The sequence below is a fragment of the Mus caroli genome, unplaced genomic scaffold (assembly GCF_978045245.1).
Source record: "Mus caroli unplaced genomic scaffold, Mus_caroli_1 scaffold_2, whole genome shotgun sequence".
In the NCBI taxonomy this organism is placed as follows: Eukaryota; Metazoa; Chordata; class Mammalia; order Rodentia; family Muridae; genus Mus; species Mus caroli.
The window spans coordinates 17750196-17767500 of record NW_028227257.1 but is presented as its reverse complement, the minus strand read 5'-3'; the positions used below and the strand labels follow the sequence as shown (position 1 = coordinate 17767500).

General features: G+C 43.6%; 1 protein-coding gene across 12 annotated transcripts in view; it reads right to left on the bottom strand.

Annotated features, from left to right (window-relative positions):
- Ptprt (protein tyrosine phosphatase receptor type T) overlaps positions 1-17305 on the bottom strand; it is a 1119809-nt gene that overhangs the window by 276339 nt on the left and 826165 nt on the right. For all 12 annotated transcript variants that reach the window (XM_029473981.2, XM_029473985.2, XM_029473982.2 and 9 more), the window contains exons 10-11: positions 8861-9062; positions 7495-7597 (exon numbers count right to left, since the gene is read on the bottom strand). In XM_029473981.2, the coding sequence (XP_029329841.1) occupies positions 7495-7597; positions 8861-9062 (305 nt within the window). The remainder of the gene's footprint in view (positions 1-7494; positions 7598-8860; positions 9063-17305) is intronic.

Here is a 17305-nt window from a genome sequence, read left to right as displayed (position 1 = left end):
TCAGGCTGCCCCATGCTAATAAATCCTCCAAATTTTCATTTCTTCTTCCTAATTGGACACAATCATATGCTGGTGTCTGAGAATCAGATGGTAATGATTCCAATTTTGCTCGCTGTAGCTCCACGGACCAGCAAAACCCTTCTGTGATTGTTCCGTGTGCTCTCACTCCGGGCTTTGCTGTTATTAAAGGAATCCTGGAGGAAATTTGGCAATAGTTTTCTTTTTTTTTTTCCCCAGTAAAATTTCTTCATTCTTTAAAAGTTGGCTGGGTCTCCAATTTTCACCATAACTAACTACCCTGCATTTCAGAACGTGTGGTCCTAACTAGACATGCCTGTCATCTGCCCGAGACCCGGAGATTCTCATCAGGGAGCACATAGAACTTGCTGTGACCTTTGGAAGCTATTGGAAAGATCCACTGACTTCTAGTGTTCAGTCTTGTATACTGTTGGATGATCCTACAGGATGGAGCTGCTCCACCCCTACAGATGCCATAATAACAGGTTACAAGTACTAACTTTTCTCGTAGATGGCACATGAGAAGAACCCAGGATGCCACTGTAACACCTACCAGATTCTTGAGCCTACTGGGTTGCCAGAGTTAATGATAACATTGTTATCAACCTCACCTGAGGGGCACAACACGTGCAGTTTAGGGACATCAGCTTGAAGCAGGTGCAGAAGATAAACTTGCCTGTGACCACCTAGAGCTGGGAGCAGGGTGGGGCATTTCCTCCTTCAACAGTCATACACATATGCATACACATACATACATATATGTATGTATGTATATGTATATGTATGTATATGTGTATATGATACATGTGCTATCATATGCACATGGTTTCTACTTACTATCAGACAACTCAAGGATCACAGAATTGGGTACCTGGCCCAAAGCTACCCAATGAAACTGCTGGATAAAGCTGAGTCTTTTTTTTTTTTTTTCCTTTTGGTTTTTCGAGACAGGGTTTCTCTGTATAGACCTGGCTGTCCTGGAGCTCACTTTGTAGACCAGGCTGGCCTCACACTCAGAAATCTGCCTGCCTCTGCCTCCCGAGTGCTGGGATTAAAGGTGTGTGCCACCACGCCCAGAAGTTGAGTCTTATCCTACAAGCCTTCCCTGTCCTATTGTGTCCAACTGGGAGGCAGATGTGATGGAGAGAACATATTGGTCTCAGGTTGTGTTCTGACATAGCTCCTGTCCCCAAAGAGCTACAATCACTGACACAGACTCCACACCCTGATAGGAAGTGGGTGAAGGCAGAGGGCAGCACTGGAAGAGATGGTGCATTCTGTACTGAGGATGGGGGCAAGACAGACTGGGTTGTGGCAGCTGACCTGGATGCTGGGAAGGTAATGGCATACCTGCATAGTGACATTAATAGAAGCCAGACACACAGAGGACAAAATGTGGGCATCTACTAAATATCCCTCCTACGTCTCATGACAAAGTCCAAACCCAGGGCAGAGAGAGACCTTGCTGTAGTCCCTGTCTGCCCTCCTCTTTCTGCCTCACCTCTTGCCTTGCTCACTGACTACTTAGGGCTCTTAGAACATCCCATGTACCTTCTCTGTATGGACTCTTGCCTGCATTGCTCTCTCTCCCAATCCTCTCTCTCCCATTAAATACCTTTCATTCTATACACTCAATTAGGCAGGATTCCCTCCAGGAAGCCCTCCAGCTTCCATGCCCAGGAGGCTCATGCTGGATACCTCTCATGAGAATCCTTAGCTACACACCCACCCTCATAGTCTCTTTTTGTCTTTTCCATCCGTGTTTGCTCTTATCTAACTGCAGGATCCCCCAAAGAAGCCTAACGGATGGCCAATAAATGCCTTTAGAATGCTTGCTATCAGTAGCCACTAAGGGAATGCAAATGACAGGGAGGTATCATCTCACTCTATTTAGAATGGCTGTTATCAAATTTGAATGAAAAATAATGTGGCATGGATATGAAGTAAAAGAAACTCATAAGAAAATGCAGGCAGCTCCACTCTATGACCGTGCTCTCCCACCCCAGCACACATTGCCAATAGAAATGATACAGAATCAGCCTGGATGCCCACCAGCCGATGAGTGGATAAAGAAAGTGCAGTATATCTACCCAAGGGAGAGCTACTCAGCCATAAAGAAAGATGAAATCCTGTCATTTGAAGGAGAATGAATGGAACTGGAGAAATGTGTGCCAAACAAAGGAAGCCAGACACAAAAAGGCATGGACCAGATATTCTCTCTTATAGAGACCCCAAGCCATGCAGAATGGTGGTAGCTAGAGGTTGCATGCCTAGGGTAGACAGAGAGAGGTTAGCTTTGATCAATGTGTGCTGTGCCAGTGTTGAAATATCACACTGATCAAAAGTGAGCACCATAAAACAAGCTGGTTCCTCTGTTATGGCAGGGATGCATCAAGTGCTTGACAGTCACGTGTGGTCGGCGGCAATCTGACCAGATAGCTCACAAAGAAGGGCATCTTTAATGTCAGAGGAAGATCTATCTGATAACTAGTCTGTTTAGGAACAGAAGGAAGCTAACAAAATGCATGGCCTTAGCATCTGGAATCCACAAGGTAGGCACGACAAATACGCTGAATTAAATAATCACACGCTTTATTAACTATGTGTTGGTTATTTTTTGTTTGTTTGTTGGTTGGTTTATTTGCTTCATGCTTGTATTTTTATTTGTTTGTTGGCATCTACTATTGGCTAGATGTTATTCCAAGTTAAGAAGGCCCAGTGGCACCAAGACTTCAAGTGTCTTAGGGTCAAGACAAGGGAATCTAAAACAATAAAACAACAAACAAACAAAAAAACTCAAAGCAAAGAAAGCTTAGAGATGCATAATGTATTCATAACACAGTGAAAAGCTCAGGGATGAACCAGGAAGGAATCACATGGGTCACTGTTGTGTAAAACCCTGTAAAGGGGCAGAGTGAATTTAAATGAAACGAGAAAGAAGGTTAAGGGCAGATGCTGACAGGCCTTGAATTTCATGCTAAGAAGCTTGAACTTAATGCAATAGAAAACCAGTGACCCATTTAAGAATTTTAAGCAGGGAAGCTAACTTGATCCAATTTGTGCATCCCAAGGACCACTCCAGCATTTTGGTGGGGGGACAGACCTGAGACAGAGATGCTTTTGACAGACATATGAGGCAGGGCACCTAGCTGGCCAGGAGAATGGGGCTTGTAAAGTAGTATTTCCAACCAGGGCTGATCTGCAAACCAGGGGACAATGCAGGAGAATGAGTGGATGAGAGAGGAGATCAGGAAATGATCCTTGAAAGAATGTCTGCTGTGGCTGGGGAAGTGTCTCCCACAGATTTTTTCGCACATCCCCCCACTCCCCAATCCCCCGTCTCACTGCAGGGACTGCATTATGGGTGATTAATTCATGGCCAAGTTACTTTCTTATGAAGGTTACCACAGATACATCAGTGTGACAGGTGGGGCGTGGGGGAAGAAGGTTCAGCGTGTTCAAGTCAGAGCTGAATATTAGATTCCAGTCACCATTTGATTGATCTTTTAAGCAATTCTGGGATTCTGTCACTTAAAAACCAATAAATCTTTGAAGGCCCGAGGAGAGCAATACAAAAGCAATAAATCTCCATTGTGGAGTATTAGAAAAATAGGCCAAGCTGCCGAGTTGGTTTGGCTGGAGGGTGCAGGAACCTCATGCAGTCAGCTCCTTGATGCCCCCCACCCCCCACACACACTTCTTGCTCTGAATTCTCAGCCCTACTCAAAGGAGTCAAACCTGGGAGGCTTCCAAGGAGTGGGAGGCTGGAATTTGGCCCTATCAGCAGTTAAGCAGTGTGGGTTGGAGGAAGAAAAAACTGCCTAGGGGCCTGGAGGCCAAGGCTTAGGGATGAATCTATGAGGATTAAAATAGGAAAATACATAGAGGGAAAGATTATAGGCTGGGGCACGCAGTCCAGACTTATAGGACACACCCCTTATCCCCAATATTATACCTAACTGGCAAAAATTTGTCACTATACAGCACCCCCTAAAATTCTTTCCAGTTTCCCTTGACCCAGTGAGACTACAAGCCAGAACTATTGGGGAAGCAATGACCTCAGACTCTGATCTATGTTCAACTCCCTATCTGATAGTTACACACACGAGTTAGGATATAGATGACTGGATGGCAAGTCTCTGTAAGGGAGTTTCTAGACTGTGTTAATTGAGGTGTAAAGTTCTATCCTAAATGTGGGGAGCACTGTTCCACAGGCTGTGGTCTCGAGTTGATGGATGAGGAGAAAGGGAAGTAGGTACAGAGATCATCATTTCTAACTGTGGATACAATGTGACTAGCTGCCAGGGTCACCAGTCACCATGACTGTTCTACCCTTAAACTGTTCTACCCAAAACCAATTCTTCCTTCCTTAAATTGTTTTTGTCAGGAGTTTTGTTACCACGGGGAGAAATTAATAAAAACACTCAATAATTAAATTATTGAACCAATAATTTAATATCTCAGACTTCAATTTCTCTCCCCCTCTGTCTAAAATAGGGATGGTATTTCCCAACTAATTTACCTACCAGAAAACTTAGAGTCAGGCCATTCAACAGAGATAAAAATATTATCAATTGTGAAGTCTTTTTGTATGCTTATATTACATCTATAGTTTTGATTTGTTGGGGGAAATAGGGACACATGAATTTGAATGTGCTAGGCATCAGGTCTTTTCATCTACCATGTGGATTCCCAGGAATTGAACTCATATCATTGGGTTCAGTGGAAAGCACCTTTACCTGCAGAGCTATCTTGCCAGACAAAATTTTTCTCTTAACCATGGCTCTTTTCGTACTGACATAATATTTGTGCTTATTTACAGGGTATACATGATAATTCAATACTGGAACACACCGTATATCATGATTGAGTTTGGATAATTGGGCTGCTGAAACATGCCATTGCCACAGGTTGGGAACGTGGACATTTTTCTAGTTATGTGAAATATGTTATAAATTATTGCCTGCTACATCTACTGTACTGTGCTAGCAGGCATTTGGACGCTTCTCTCAACAACTTTAAAACATGATTCAAGGCATCTTTGGCCAAATGCCTGAAGCAAGCTGGGAGGTGGGGATGGTCCCAGGTTGTAGAGCATCCAGCTGCTTTTCTTACCGGCTCCTAGTTTCCAGCTTACAGAGTAGCCCAGTTCCTGTTTTCCTGTGTGTAGCTCATTTTTCCATCAAGCCCACGGGTCCTTCCAGTCTGTACAGTCGGCTCACTACATCCCTTGATTTGCTTCATGGTTTTGTTTTGTTGACATTGGTGCTTATTGTCTCACCTCCCTGACCTATTCTATGGCAGACTTGCACAAGAGTAAGCCTCAAGAAGGCAGAGTAAGCTGATAGCAAGTGCTCAATAGATACCTGTTGTGGCCAGCTGCCTCCAAGATGCATATCCTATGCCCAGGATTGATGGCCAGGTAGAAAAGGGTAACTGAGATATATAGTAGTGTTTCTGCTCTCAGAACAGTTATCCTGAAAGGCCTTCTCTATGTCGTTTCTCAGTCTCTTCCCCTTCTTGTCTAATGCCCAGGCACTGGTCTGAAAATAATTCCAGAGACAGCGTACGCCCACTCTCAGTGAACCAGAGCCTTGAGGAGGAAAGCAGCCAGAGATGTCTAGACACCAACCATTTCCCCTTTAAGCAGTGACATTTCCTTCCATTTCTCCAGATGGAAATGTCAGCAAACTATGCCATGCGTACCATCCTCCTAGTAAGGTGGCTTGGTTCAGTCAAATGAACGTGGGGTAAGGGTCAGAACCGGGCTTCTGTCTTGCCTGGTCTAATTGTTTCATGGTATACATCAACTCATCAGCTTCTGTTGGTCTCAATTTCCAAATCTTAAATCTGGGAGCTTTACAGATGTCTGATGAACAGAGTGCTGTATAGAAGATGGGTACACAGCAGTATGATGTGGCTCCTTCAATACCCTCATTTCTGCACCTGAGCTTCCTGGTCTGAAAATGAAGATACCATCTCACTGTCTATATGGAAAACTAAATGAGAACGTGTCAGAGCAGCTAGAGGAAAAGCAGGGGATGGGTACCTTGGTATGAAATGCCAGCATCTGCTTTAGATTATTAGAGGAAAGACAGTTTTGACACGCTGTAGTGAGAGGCCCATAAGCAGCACCCCAACACATGGTAGGTCAGGTTCCCTGGGCCTAGCAAAGAGGGTTATCCCCCAGTCTTCAGACGAGGCCAAAACTTCTGCATTTCTGTGGCTTCATTCTGTTGCCCCCCATCACATACTTTCTGGGTAGAGTTGAATGAAGGGTGAAAATGAAGATCAGGACTAGCTATCTCAAAAGCCTCCTCTTGGCTTGTCACCCAGCCCCCAGAGGCATGCAAGGTGAGGCCTCTAAAAAGCCAATCTCTAGTAGATCCCCATGGCTCTCAAATTAGCCTGAGACTCCCAGATACACCGTTTCTTATCCATCTCCTCATCCCCAACTTGCTCTTTAGTTTAAAACAAACTAAACTAGGCATGGGTGTTTTGATTTTAACAAGCCACCCTTCTCCTGGATCATACTGGACTCTTGTAACAGGTCAAACTTTATTCAGCTCAGTGTCACCTTCTCTGGGAGTTCTTTCTAAGAGTTTATAAGTCCTTTGAAGATTTCCATGAGGCGTCATAGCATTGTAACTATGTCATACATCTGTCTCTGTTACTCTAGTCTGAACAACAGCTCCCACATCCCATTCATTATATAAAGAGACCTAGTCCATGCTTGCTGGGTTTCATTGAGCCCATTTGGAAGTTCCACCTAACATTCTACCTATTTTGATGGACTGAGGGCCCAAGGCTTGGAGTTTTGAGCAAACCCAGCAGTCAACACTGTTACCTTATACAAATGAATGAATGACAATCCATCCTGACAGCTATGAACTTACCCTGGTCAACCTAGCTGATAAGATTCTGTTCTTGGTGCCTGTGTGCCCATTTGAGCCCCAACAAACTCTCATTAAAATAAGCAGCGGGATATTGCAGGCGTGGCCCCGTGGGACTCTAGCACCTCATAGCTCTGAATGGAAAGGAGTCTCTGCTAGGGCTTATCTTATTTGGAATCTGTGATCAGATTCTTTGGAGAATTTAGAGTCTGCCTGTCTGCCTGTCTGCCCGACTGCGTGTCTGTCTATTTGTCTGTCTATTTGAGCAGTGAATCCGGCAATATTGCAAAAGCACTGGGTCTAGGTTTTCCACCCACAAACTACATTTTCCTTAATTATGTTCTAGAAATTTCTCTCCCTGGCCATTTTAGGCCCCTATCAGGATGTTCTCTTTAAACTGATGTTCACTGTGAGGAATTCCTGGCTCAGTGTCTCCTTCTAAATTGGGCTTAGAGTTGCTGACCATCTTCCTTGTAGCAAATCTAGCTTCTGGCTTATTGAAGCCAGGAACATTGCCAGTCATGTGATTCACATGGAGATGTGTGAGGTATAGAAGGTAGACGTGCAGACCATAGTTCCTCACCTGACTGGGGCTCCTCTGGACTGGGCGGGTTTGAGCATCACCGTGATGGTTGTATCTGTTTCATTGAGTGGGGTATCTGCATCATATTCAGGCATTGATGGAGCTGGGAAAGAGAGAGAAATGGGAAGTGGTCAAGCATATGTCCCATACCCACCTCGACACTTCCTATCCTAGCTCATGCTATCCCCTTGATCCCATCCCAGCAGAACAGAGGTAGTGAGTGGTAGTAAGGACACCATGATGTCAGAGGCCATCAATAGGGGAGGCCTTGGCTTCCCATCTACTTCTCTCCCAGTGCTATAGTCTGAGGAGGGGTCAGGCATGCCCATCATAAAAATGTGCCCCTCCTACCCAGAAAAAAAGGAGTACATGGGACATGTAAGTACTTTATACAGACATGAGGAGAGTCAGCCTTGTTATGTGCATTTAGATGCAAATTAAAGGGAAGATGAATAAGCTCTATTTTTTTTTCACAAGACCCTTTCCCCCCACAGGAGTGTGACTAAATCTAATCCTTTGAAAGGGTAATTTAGCCATTTGTATTATGAGCTATTAAAATCCACATCTCTTTTAATTTTTTTTTCAATTTCTGAATTTAATCCTAAAGTTATAATCCCAATCAACGATTTAAAGTTTATTTTGTAACATGTTTATTGGAGCGCTATTTTATAAAAACGTAGAAACACCAAATATATTCAACCACAAGGGACTGTTTAATTAAATTACGTCCATCCAGTTGACAGAACATTATAATGAAAGCAGTGTGGGAAATACTTAGGGGAGAAGGATAAGTGGAAACATTAAGCTACGGAAAATCATGGCTTCTGCAAAACTGCATGCAAAATACATATGCATGCAGACTAGATTGCATAGATAGTCCAAAATAGGGATGCTGTAAATAAGCATTCTGCAGTGGTTCTGCTTCTTGCTGTCAGGCAGGGTGGTGCACCCTGCTGGTAGAACAGTTTGCAATCTTAGGCTACTGCAGCTTGGCCATTCATTCCTTCATCCCTTCATCCCTTCATCCCTTCATCTGATATTTCATGAGAGCCAGTACTGTGGGTATAAGATACTACAAACTATTCTATTTGGAAAATAAATCTATAAAACAACTTCTATAAGTTCGTTCTCTCTCTCTCTCTCTCTCTCTCTCTCTCTCCCTCATTTGCTCATTCTTGCCCCCCTCTTAATGAACTTCAGGAATTGGACTTTGAGCAACCCAATGACCTTAAATCATTGTCTAAATCATTCCATTGCCATCAATGATAGTTGGTTCTGTCTCTTTTTATTCCAGAAAACTACCAAGCCTACAAGAGAAGGAGTGCACAGTGCATGTCCCCCACTTTTCTCTCTCTAAAAGAGATACCTGAAATCTTGGTGGCAATCCGAGTAGTGACTGGGGGTCCAAAGCCCTTGGCTGTGCTGGCCTTGATGGTGAAAGAGTAGGTAGTCCCAGGGTACAGACCCACAAAGAGGTGGTGGGTTTCATTCCGGAGTTTGAACACTTTTCCCCTCTGGCTGGACAGGTCAGCACTTGGATCCAGTGAGCCCACAGCCTTGTAGTTAATCTGTGTGACAAAATGATATACAAGCACATAAATGTCCTACTCACTAACCAAGAGAACTCACTAGAGAGGGGCAGCAGGTGCAGGATGGAGAAGAGAGGTAAGCTAAGCTACTATGTGACAGAGCTGCTTTGTACCATCCACAGTACACACAACCACAGCCCTGAGTTTTCTACCAACAAGTCCATGGAACAACCATGTCTAACCCAATCAGAACATGATACCTTAAGCTGTCTACACTCATCCAGCCCCTAGAGTTTACAGAGAGGGCAGCTGTAGAGGAGTTACCCCAAGGGAAAGGAGACAATAGCACAAAGGTAAAATTATGGGTGGATAGGGAGGATGCTGGAGGTGGGAAGCTTTAATCAGGATGAGGGAGGGAAGAGGGGGAGATGGGAGAATAGGGAGGGGTTAACAAAAAGAAAGAGGATATGAAATGCCACCTAAGGATAGAAACTTGCTCTCTTTGTTATCTCATGACCCAGTTTACAAAACATAAAGAAATTTGATGGCAGATGCCTCCCATGACTTGATAATGTCAGTCCTAGGAGCAGTGGGCCACTAAACAAAATGTCCAGTGCCAGGTGTGGGATACCGCTATGGCTGTTGGTTAGGGAGACTGTTCCTGGAAGCACCACAGATCCTTTATGCAAAGTATAAAGGAATCAAACTGGAATTGAGCTAGAAGCTTCCTCTCTGCTGGAGACTTCTCACTATTATGTCCATCAGTGCTACAGACTGCTGCAGGAAGGAAAGATATTAATAGTTTACCCAGCTGTGATCTCTATGAACTACATACACTATCAACCTGTCAGAGAAGATGGGCTCACTGGTACAATAATGGTAGGAATACTATATGAGCAACTGACTGCTCTTAGACTTGAGGCCCACTCCATGAGAGAACCCATCCCTGGTATTGTATGCCCAGTCAAACATTTGTATCCGAGCATGTGCCCCAATGGGGAAAACTACACTGTTGCTTAGCTAATGACATAAGCTGATATAACATCAAGCTGCTTTCCATGCATCTATGTTTATACCTACAAAGGATACTCTTAGCCCTAATTAGAGAAGCCTATCTCTGCAGTAAGGAGCAGTGCAGTTAGAACTTCTGGCTAGACAGGATGCTGAGAATAAATGATAGTTAAAGGCTTAGCCCCAAACAAGACATTCATACCATGTCCTAAGGAGATGATTACAAAGATCATTACTAAGGTGATGTGGAAAGAATTTACAAGCCCAAAGATAGACTGAAAGGCTGCTAAATATATTCTTTTAAGCATGACAATGTCATGGAAATCATGAATTTATATCTGTTGTTGTTATTAACACTGAACCTGCAAAAGAATGCCCCAGCCAACAGTCAGTTATGGACTAGGGAGAGGCTCATGGGGCTTTGCCACTTACTGCTGAATTATGGGCAGCTAACAGACTATGTGACGGGGAGGCATAGTATCTAGTGGTGAAGCCACTGGAAGATCTACCAGGCTCAGGTGAGTGGTCCAAATCCAGGATCACACGTAAGATGGCCTAACTTAGATGCAGGGGGACACAAGACAAAAGATATGAAATCTGGAAAGAAATCATTAGGGAAGTAGAGGCTAGAAAGATTGGTAGGAAGATGAGAGCATGAGAGGGTACTCAGAAAATATTACATGCATGTATCAAATTGTCAAAGAAGAAAACCTATTAGTAGAAATATACTGTAGTAACAACAAAGCAAATGTATCTTATTAATATATCTTGATGTCCTTGATCCATCCAAACAATACTATCATTTTAGTCTGCTATCAACACCAAAACATTAATGAGGTAGTTCACATTCTATAACTCATTTTAAATCTTAGGGATCTGGTATGTATCTGGTATTGAACATTAATCAATTGGACTAGCCCTTTCCAAAGTATAGTATCTCCTGTGTTTAAAATACAGGATAGGATGTGTTTAAAATACAGAATCCCCTATAGGGCAGGGATTGCTCACAAGGCAACAAGGGGTCAGTTGAATCCATGTAAATGACAGGTGGAAAGCAAAAGGTTTGGAGTTCAGACCCCCAGAATCCATATAAATGCCACACAGGCATAGTGGTTTCCTTATGATACTTCCTGTATGTTAAGCTCTGGGTTGGGTGCAGAGAACCTACTTTAATGAACAGGGTGGGAGAATCATCAGAAAGAATTCCCAGGGCCAACCTCTGACTTCCATATGCACATACACCCCCATACCCAGGATAACATGTATATACATATATGGCACAGACATGCCAAAGAATATAGACCATGTATTCTATCGTACACACCAGTAGTGTTTGGTCACATCGAGTTGGAAGAATCAGATTAGTTATTTCCATGAGCTGCCTGGCTGGTAATAACTTGCATTAAACTTTCCGAATCGTCTCTGATGGGGTCTCAGTGTTGTGTCTTCTAATCCACTGCAGTCAGGTGTTAATGTGAAGACCATACTCCACGATACTCAGTACATGAGTTGACGACAAGCTGACTCTTTCATATTCTGCAATGTCTGTGTCCACTGGTCACAAGGTAGATGTCATGGAAATGCCAGGGTATTTAAGTCTTGAGGTCCCCTCCCTCAATTTCTTCATTTGCCCCACTGTCAACATTTGCCACACTGTCAACTAATGGTAACTGTAGATGACAGTGTGAGTGTCAGGAGCCTGGATTGCATCGCTTTTACAGTAGCCTGCACAGGATTCTTTTAATATTAATTGCAGAGGATTATGATCACATGCAATCCTTACTCTTCCCCCTAACTCCTCCCACCTCCTGCCCCACCTCCTCCCAACTTCATGAAGAAGATTTATTACTTTGTTTTTATTTTATATTATTAGCACTTGCCTGCCTGTAAGTGTGGGCTCCATATGTATGCCTGGTACCCACAGAGTCCAGAAGAGAGCTTTGGATCCCCTAGAACTGGAGTTACAGAAGACTGTGAGATGCTTGGTGTGGGTGCTAGGAATTGAACCCAGGTCCTCTGTGAGGGCAGCAAGTGCTCTTAATCACCACTGAGGCATCTCTCAAGCTCCATTTTTTTTTCTTTTCCAAAGCTTACTGAGTCAAGTTTGTGTTGACCATATACTCATAGCTGTGGGGCCAACCACTGAAGCACCACTGACCTTTCAGAGGCCATATCTTTAAAGAAAAGTGTTTCCCTCTCCAAAAGCCATCAGTGATCCCCACCCCACCATACCAAAGTTTCACTGGCTCAATCTTGTGCAAGTCTCAAGAAGGCAGCTGCAGCTGCTGATACAGAGCATTTTTAAATGTTTTTAAAATCTACTTTGTTACATTAAGAAATTTTAAGGGCTAGCTAGATAGGCTCAGTAGGCAAAAGTACTAGCCATGCAAACCAAGTTTGATGCCTGGAGCCCACATTAAAATTGGATGTGGTGGTGTGCATCTATATTCCAGTGTTCTCATAGCAAGCTCAGAAGCAGGAACAGGAATCTCACCAACCAATTAGCGAGGAGTCTGCAGTGTGGCAGCAGATACAAGAGACCCTTCTTCAGCTAGGTCAGAAAAGAGAACTAACTCCTAATGGTTGTGCAGCATGGCACCTGTATACACACACACACACACACACACACACAGCATTTAGATAATGAATAAATAAATAAATAAATAAATAAACAAATTTCGTGCTTCTAGAACAGCCAACCCAGGCCAAAGAGGAGGCCTATATTCTTTATCAAGAAAGTGAACATTTTCTTATCCCTGGCACAGGTGGCAGACACATTGGAGACAGGGTGATTTCCCTGTCCTGTGTAAGGCAGTTGTAACACAGCAATGGTGATATATACTTAATGTGAAAGCCCTGACTTGGTTAGGATCAGAGTGATGCTAGAAGACACATTCCATGTGCTCACAGCTTGGACTTTATAAGCAGAGTCTACACAAGCACACCCATCCAGAGGAGGCTAGCAACGTCACAGTGTTCGGATAGGACTGTCTCTCCAACCCAAGCTCAGGGGCAGACACTGTAGGCCCCCACCTCTCCATGTTTTCCTGGTTGGCGAATGCCAAGTGACTGCATTAATTCACTAGATCCTTTAATAACCTGGGGATTTAGCTGTATTTACATCGTTTTCTGACCGTCACATTCATGTCACAGCACACATCCAAGCATGTGCATGAATGCACATACACACACACACACACATACACATACACACACAGAGACATGAATCAAACAAAATAATAAAATAATATAGTAAAATAAAAAGTTTATTTACTATAAATTGACTAATTTATCATTTAATTAATTTAAAATGTTTATTTACTATATAATACATATTATATATATATATATATATATAATTATAGTCATATTTACTGGCTATCTTACTTTCTGTTTCTCATCCTGTTTCTTCCTTTTTTCTTAAACTGGTGTTTCTCAAGTTTCTCAATCATTTGCTCAGCATCAGATCATTTGCTTAGAGGCTGCATCTGAGCAACTCTGAACCAAGATTTGATGCTTAGGGGAAGGAACTTGGGAGAGAAAAGATGCAAGCCTGAAGCATGGAGTGGAGTCAGAGTGGATGGAAAAGCCCTCTAGGCTCCAGGCAGGGACAATAGGCAGGGCAAGGGCCTGAGGTTGGGAAAGGCTCACATAGAGAGAAGTCCAAGGTGATAACAGAGGAGAGGGCAAGTTGGGGAAAGTGTATGGCCAGACTCCCGTTTCCTAGCAACAGAAGCCAGAGATGCTCAGGGTGTGCCTGGGGCCAGGGACCCCAGTGAACCAGTGGAGAGGATCTGTCTCTGTATTTTCTTAAAAATCTGTCCTATTGACCTGCCTGGCCTGGTAGCAACTCCACTGATACACAGACACAGGAGCGAAAGCTCATGCCTTATTTACTAGCCAGCATCTTCCTATGCTCCAAATTCAATCCAAAAGTGAGTGGGTTTCTACGGAGCTGTCAATATAATATACCACGCTCCCCTGCTCTCCTAACCTTTCCTGGTATTACAGGACCCTCACTTACTTGTAATGAAACACTATGAATAAATCAATGTATGTTAATATAGCATGTCTTCAATTTTTTATGAAGGGCTTTGCCAAATCTAATTCCCACTGCTTTGTCAGAAACAGTCTTTGAAAAATTTAACTCGCAAGTTTTACAAAGTTAGTGGGGGAATCAGGTTGGGGAGAGAAAGAAGAAAGGGACTGGAGCCATGGCCACCAATGAGGAAGGTGATGGGAGTCTCTGTTCAGCAGTGTGGGAAAGGGGACAATTGCTAGGATGGCAACCATGGGGGGGGGTCTCGTCCAGCTAAGCCTGAGTCCAGGGGTCTGGAGACTACATCTGGCTACAGCAAAATGCTGGAGGCTGTTCTTTTCTGTCTGGGCACAGTGGGATGACTAGCTAGAAATCTTACATATCTTATCATGAGAAGTATGTTTTCCCTTGGTTTTTCAGGGTGAGACTGCCTCCATGGTCCTTAGAGTTAGCTTAAGATCTGAGCTGATTTCTGGCCTCCCCATTGACCTGAAAGCCAGATTTCACTACTGGCAAAGACTTACAGTCCATTTAACCATGGGGCAATTGAACAAGTTAAGGTGTTACCTAGAACACCTCTTTCTTCCCATGCTCTCTCCTTTTGTTGTGACTCCTCATCTTTGTATTTCTCACTTAAGGCGATACTTTGCATGAAAACCTTCTGTGGTTCTCAGTGACCCCTTCCTTATATTCTCAAAGACATGTAGACACATCATTTCTGCTTTGATTCAATAACTTTATATTAATCATACAATGATTTCATCAATAAGTCTCTCCCAATCTTCCTGTTTTTGTTTGACTTTGGTAACCTAGAGATTGACAGAACAGAGACCACAAGTCAAATCCAGCAATCACCTGCTTCATCTGAAGCATGCCCTCTGACCTTTTATACAGAAAGGTTCCAGACCCATACACTATGCTAGAAGCACATCTGTGTGTGTGTGCCTGTTCATCATGAGTGTTCATGTGTATACGCAGGCCCACAAGTGTGTGGGTACATATGTGTGTGGATGCATGAACATGTGTGTGCACATGTGTGTAGCATTCAGATGACACACTTGAGTGGCTTTCCTCAAGAACACCTTCCACTTTACTTTTGGGGCAGGTATTTATTACCCTGAAGCTAGCTAGCAAGCTCTAGGGGGTTCTGCTAAAAATACAAGCACATGCCATCATTCATAGCTTTTTGTGTGGTGGGCTTCTAGGGATCGAACTCACATCTTTGTGGTTGAAAGGAGATGCTGACTCAGTCATCTCCCCAGCCAGTAGAAGAGTTTTTCTCTTTGTTCAACATTTCCTCAACTTGTTTGTGAAAATAAGCAAACATATTAGCTGTGTGACTGGGCAGTTTGCTCAACCTCTCTGAGCCTCTGGTTCTTTAAAGCTAAAACACAGGTTCTAATTTCAGTTTCTGTTGCAGAGTGACTGACCTCTAGTTTCTTACTCTAAGAAGGCAGCCCCCATGTACAGGGATGAGGCTCTATCTACGATGTAGGCAACCTTAACTTCTGCACCAAGACCCCTAGCTTCAGTGGACACAGGGACATCCTGAGAGGAATAGGCTGTTCTTCCACCAGAGTTGAATGGAGGGGATGAGAAATATAGCAGCCCTTCAAAAGGTCCCACCAGGGAAGTCTCTGCTCTTGATGCTGGCCAGGTCAGGGGGTGAGGCTCAGCAGTCAGTCTTGTTCTGAGAGAACAGACAGAAAAATGATTCTGAGGCCAAGAAGAGGGCACATAGGGCTAAAGAAGAGATAAGATAAAGTAGGTAAGAGTCACCTGACCGGGGCTCTCAAGCACGTGATTGGAAGGCACAGCATAATAAAAAAAAGTATTTCTTTGAAATATGCATTTTACTCTAAGTCCTTTGGAGGGGAAATATGTTCACATACAAATAATATAAAAAAGTAAATATAAAAAGAAATGGCTTAGACTCTTTGTGGTTGTCCTCATTCCTCAGCTGAGGAGACTGATGTGGTCAAGGCTCTGTAGACCAGAGTTTTAGCGGGATCATGGGAAGCAGAAGGAGTCTGTTCAGTAAATAAAGGGGTTAAGAGCTCTTCCTTAAGCTCAGAACAACAAGTCTTTTTCTCCCTCTTCAGAAGCACTGCGAATATGACTTGACCACAGTGACCCAGGGGGCTGCAGGGCACACATCTCAGAAGTGGGGGCCAGCTCAAGACAATTCCTCTTATTAGAAAGAACAGTGTTGACGTTTGGTACCAAGATACTTTAAATATCAATAGGAATGCCTCTTTCTGGAAGAGGAGTGGAAGACAGATGTTTTCAGTGAACTTGCTGGACACTTCCTGGTCACAGTGGCCCTTTTCCCTATATATAACAGCAGAAGAGCGATTACTACTGGTGCTCTCACTATATATTCCTGAGTTTGGAAGACTGGAGTGCCAGGGAAAGTGCCTGGGCACCAGAACTTCTGTGCACAGTCAGAGGCCAGTTGGGCTACTACTGGAGCTGCCAGCTTCTGAAAACTAACTTCCTGTTGGGCTCTGTATTGGAATCTGGTGGTATGGAGAGAGATAGGTGAAGCTGACATAGCTATAGACTCTGGGGAAAAAAAAATAGAGGCAAGGCCTTGGGATAGGCAGGTCCCAGAGTGATTGGTTTGGCTGGAAAGAAAAAGGAGAGGTGATGGAAGGAGAGGGAGAGATGGGAGAAAGGAGAGAAATAGAGATGGGCTACAGGGAAGAGTTGCTATGGTGGAGAACAAGGAGACATGTCAACTCACTGACATGTGGGAACCTGGCAAAGCAAAAGAGGCCATGGGTAGAAGTGTGATCCTCAAAGCCTGAGCTCTTCTCTATCAAATACAGAGGGGAATTGTCATTCTTTACTTTTGGTAAGTATATCATGCTTCTGAAAGAGGTTAATTTGAGGGAAACTTGGGTACAGTGTAGAGAACTCTCTATTAGATTTTGTGTGTGTGTGTGTGTGTGTGTGTGTGTGTGTGTGTGTGTGTACACTTGTATGGCTTTGGTTTTTTAAATGCTCTGTAAGAATGTAAAATTATTTCAAAATAAAATGCTGAGACCAGGTCCGATGGCACACACCTGTAATCCATCCCATCACTTAGGAGGCAGAGGCAGGAGGATAGAGAGAGACCAGCCTGGCTATGTAGTAAGACTTTACTGGTGCTGACTCAGGGTGACTTGTATTTACCGTCTGACAGCCAATGTCACAAGGCTGGTCAGTAAGGGAAGAGACAGAAACTGAC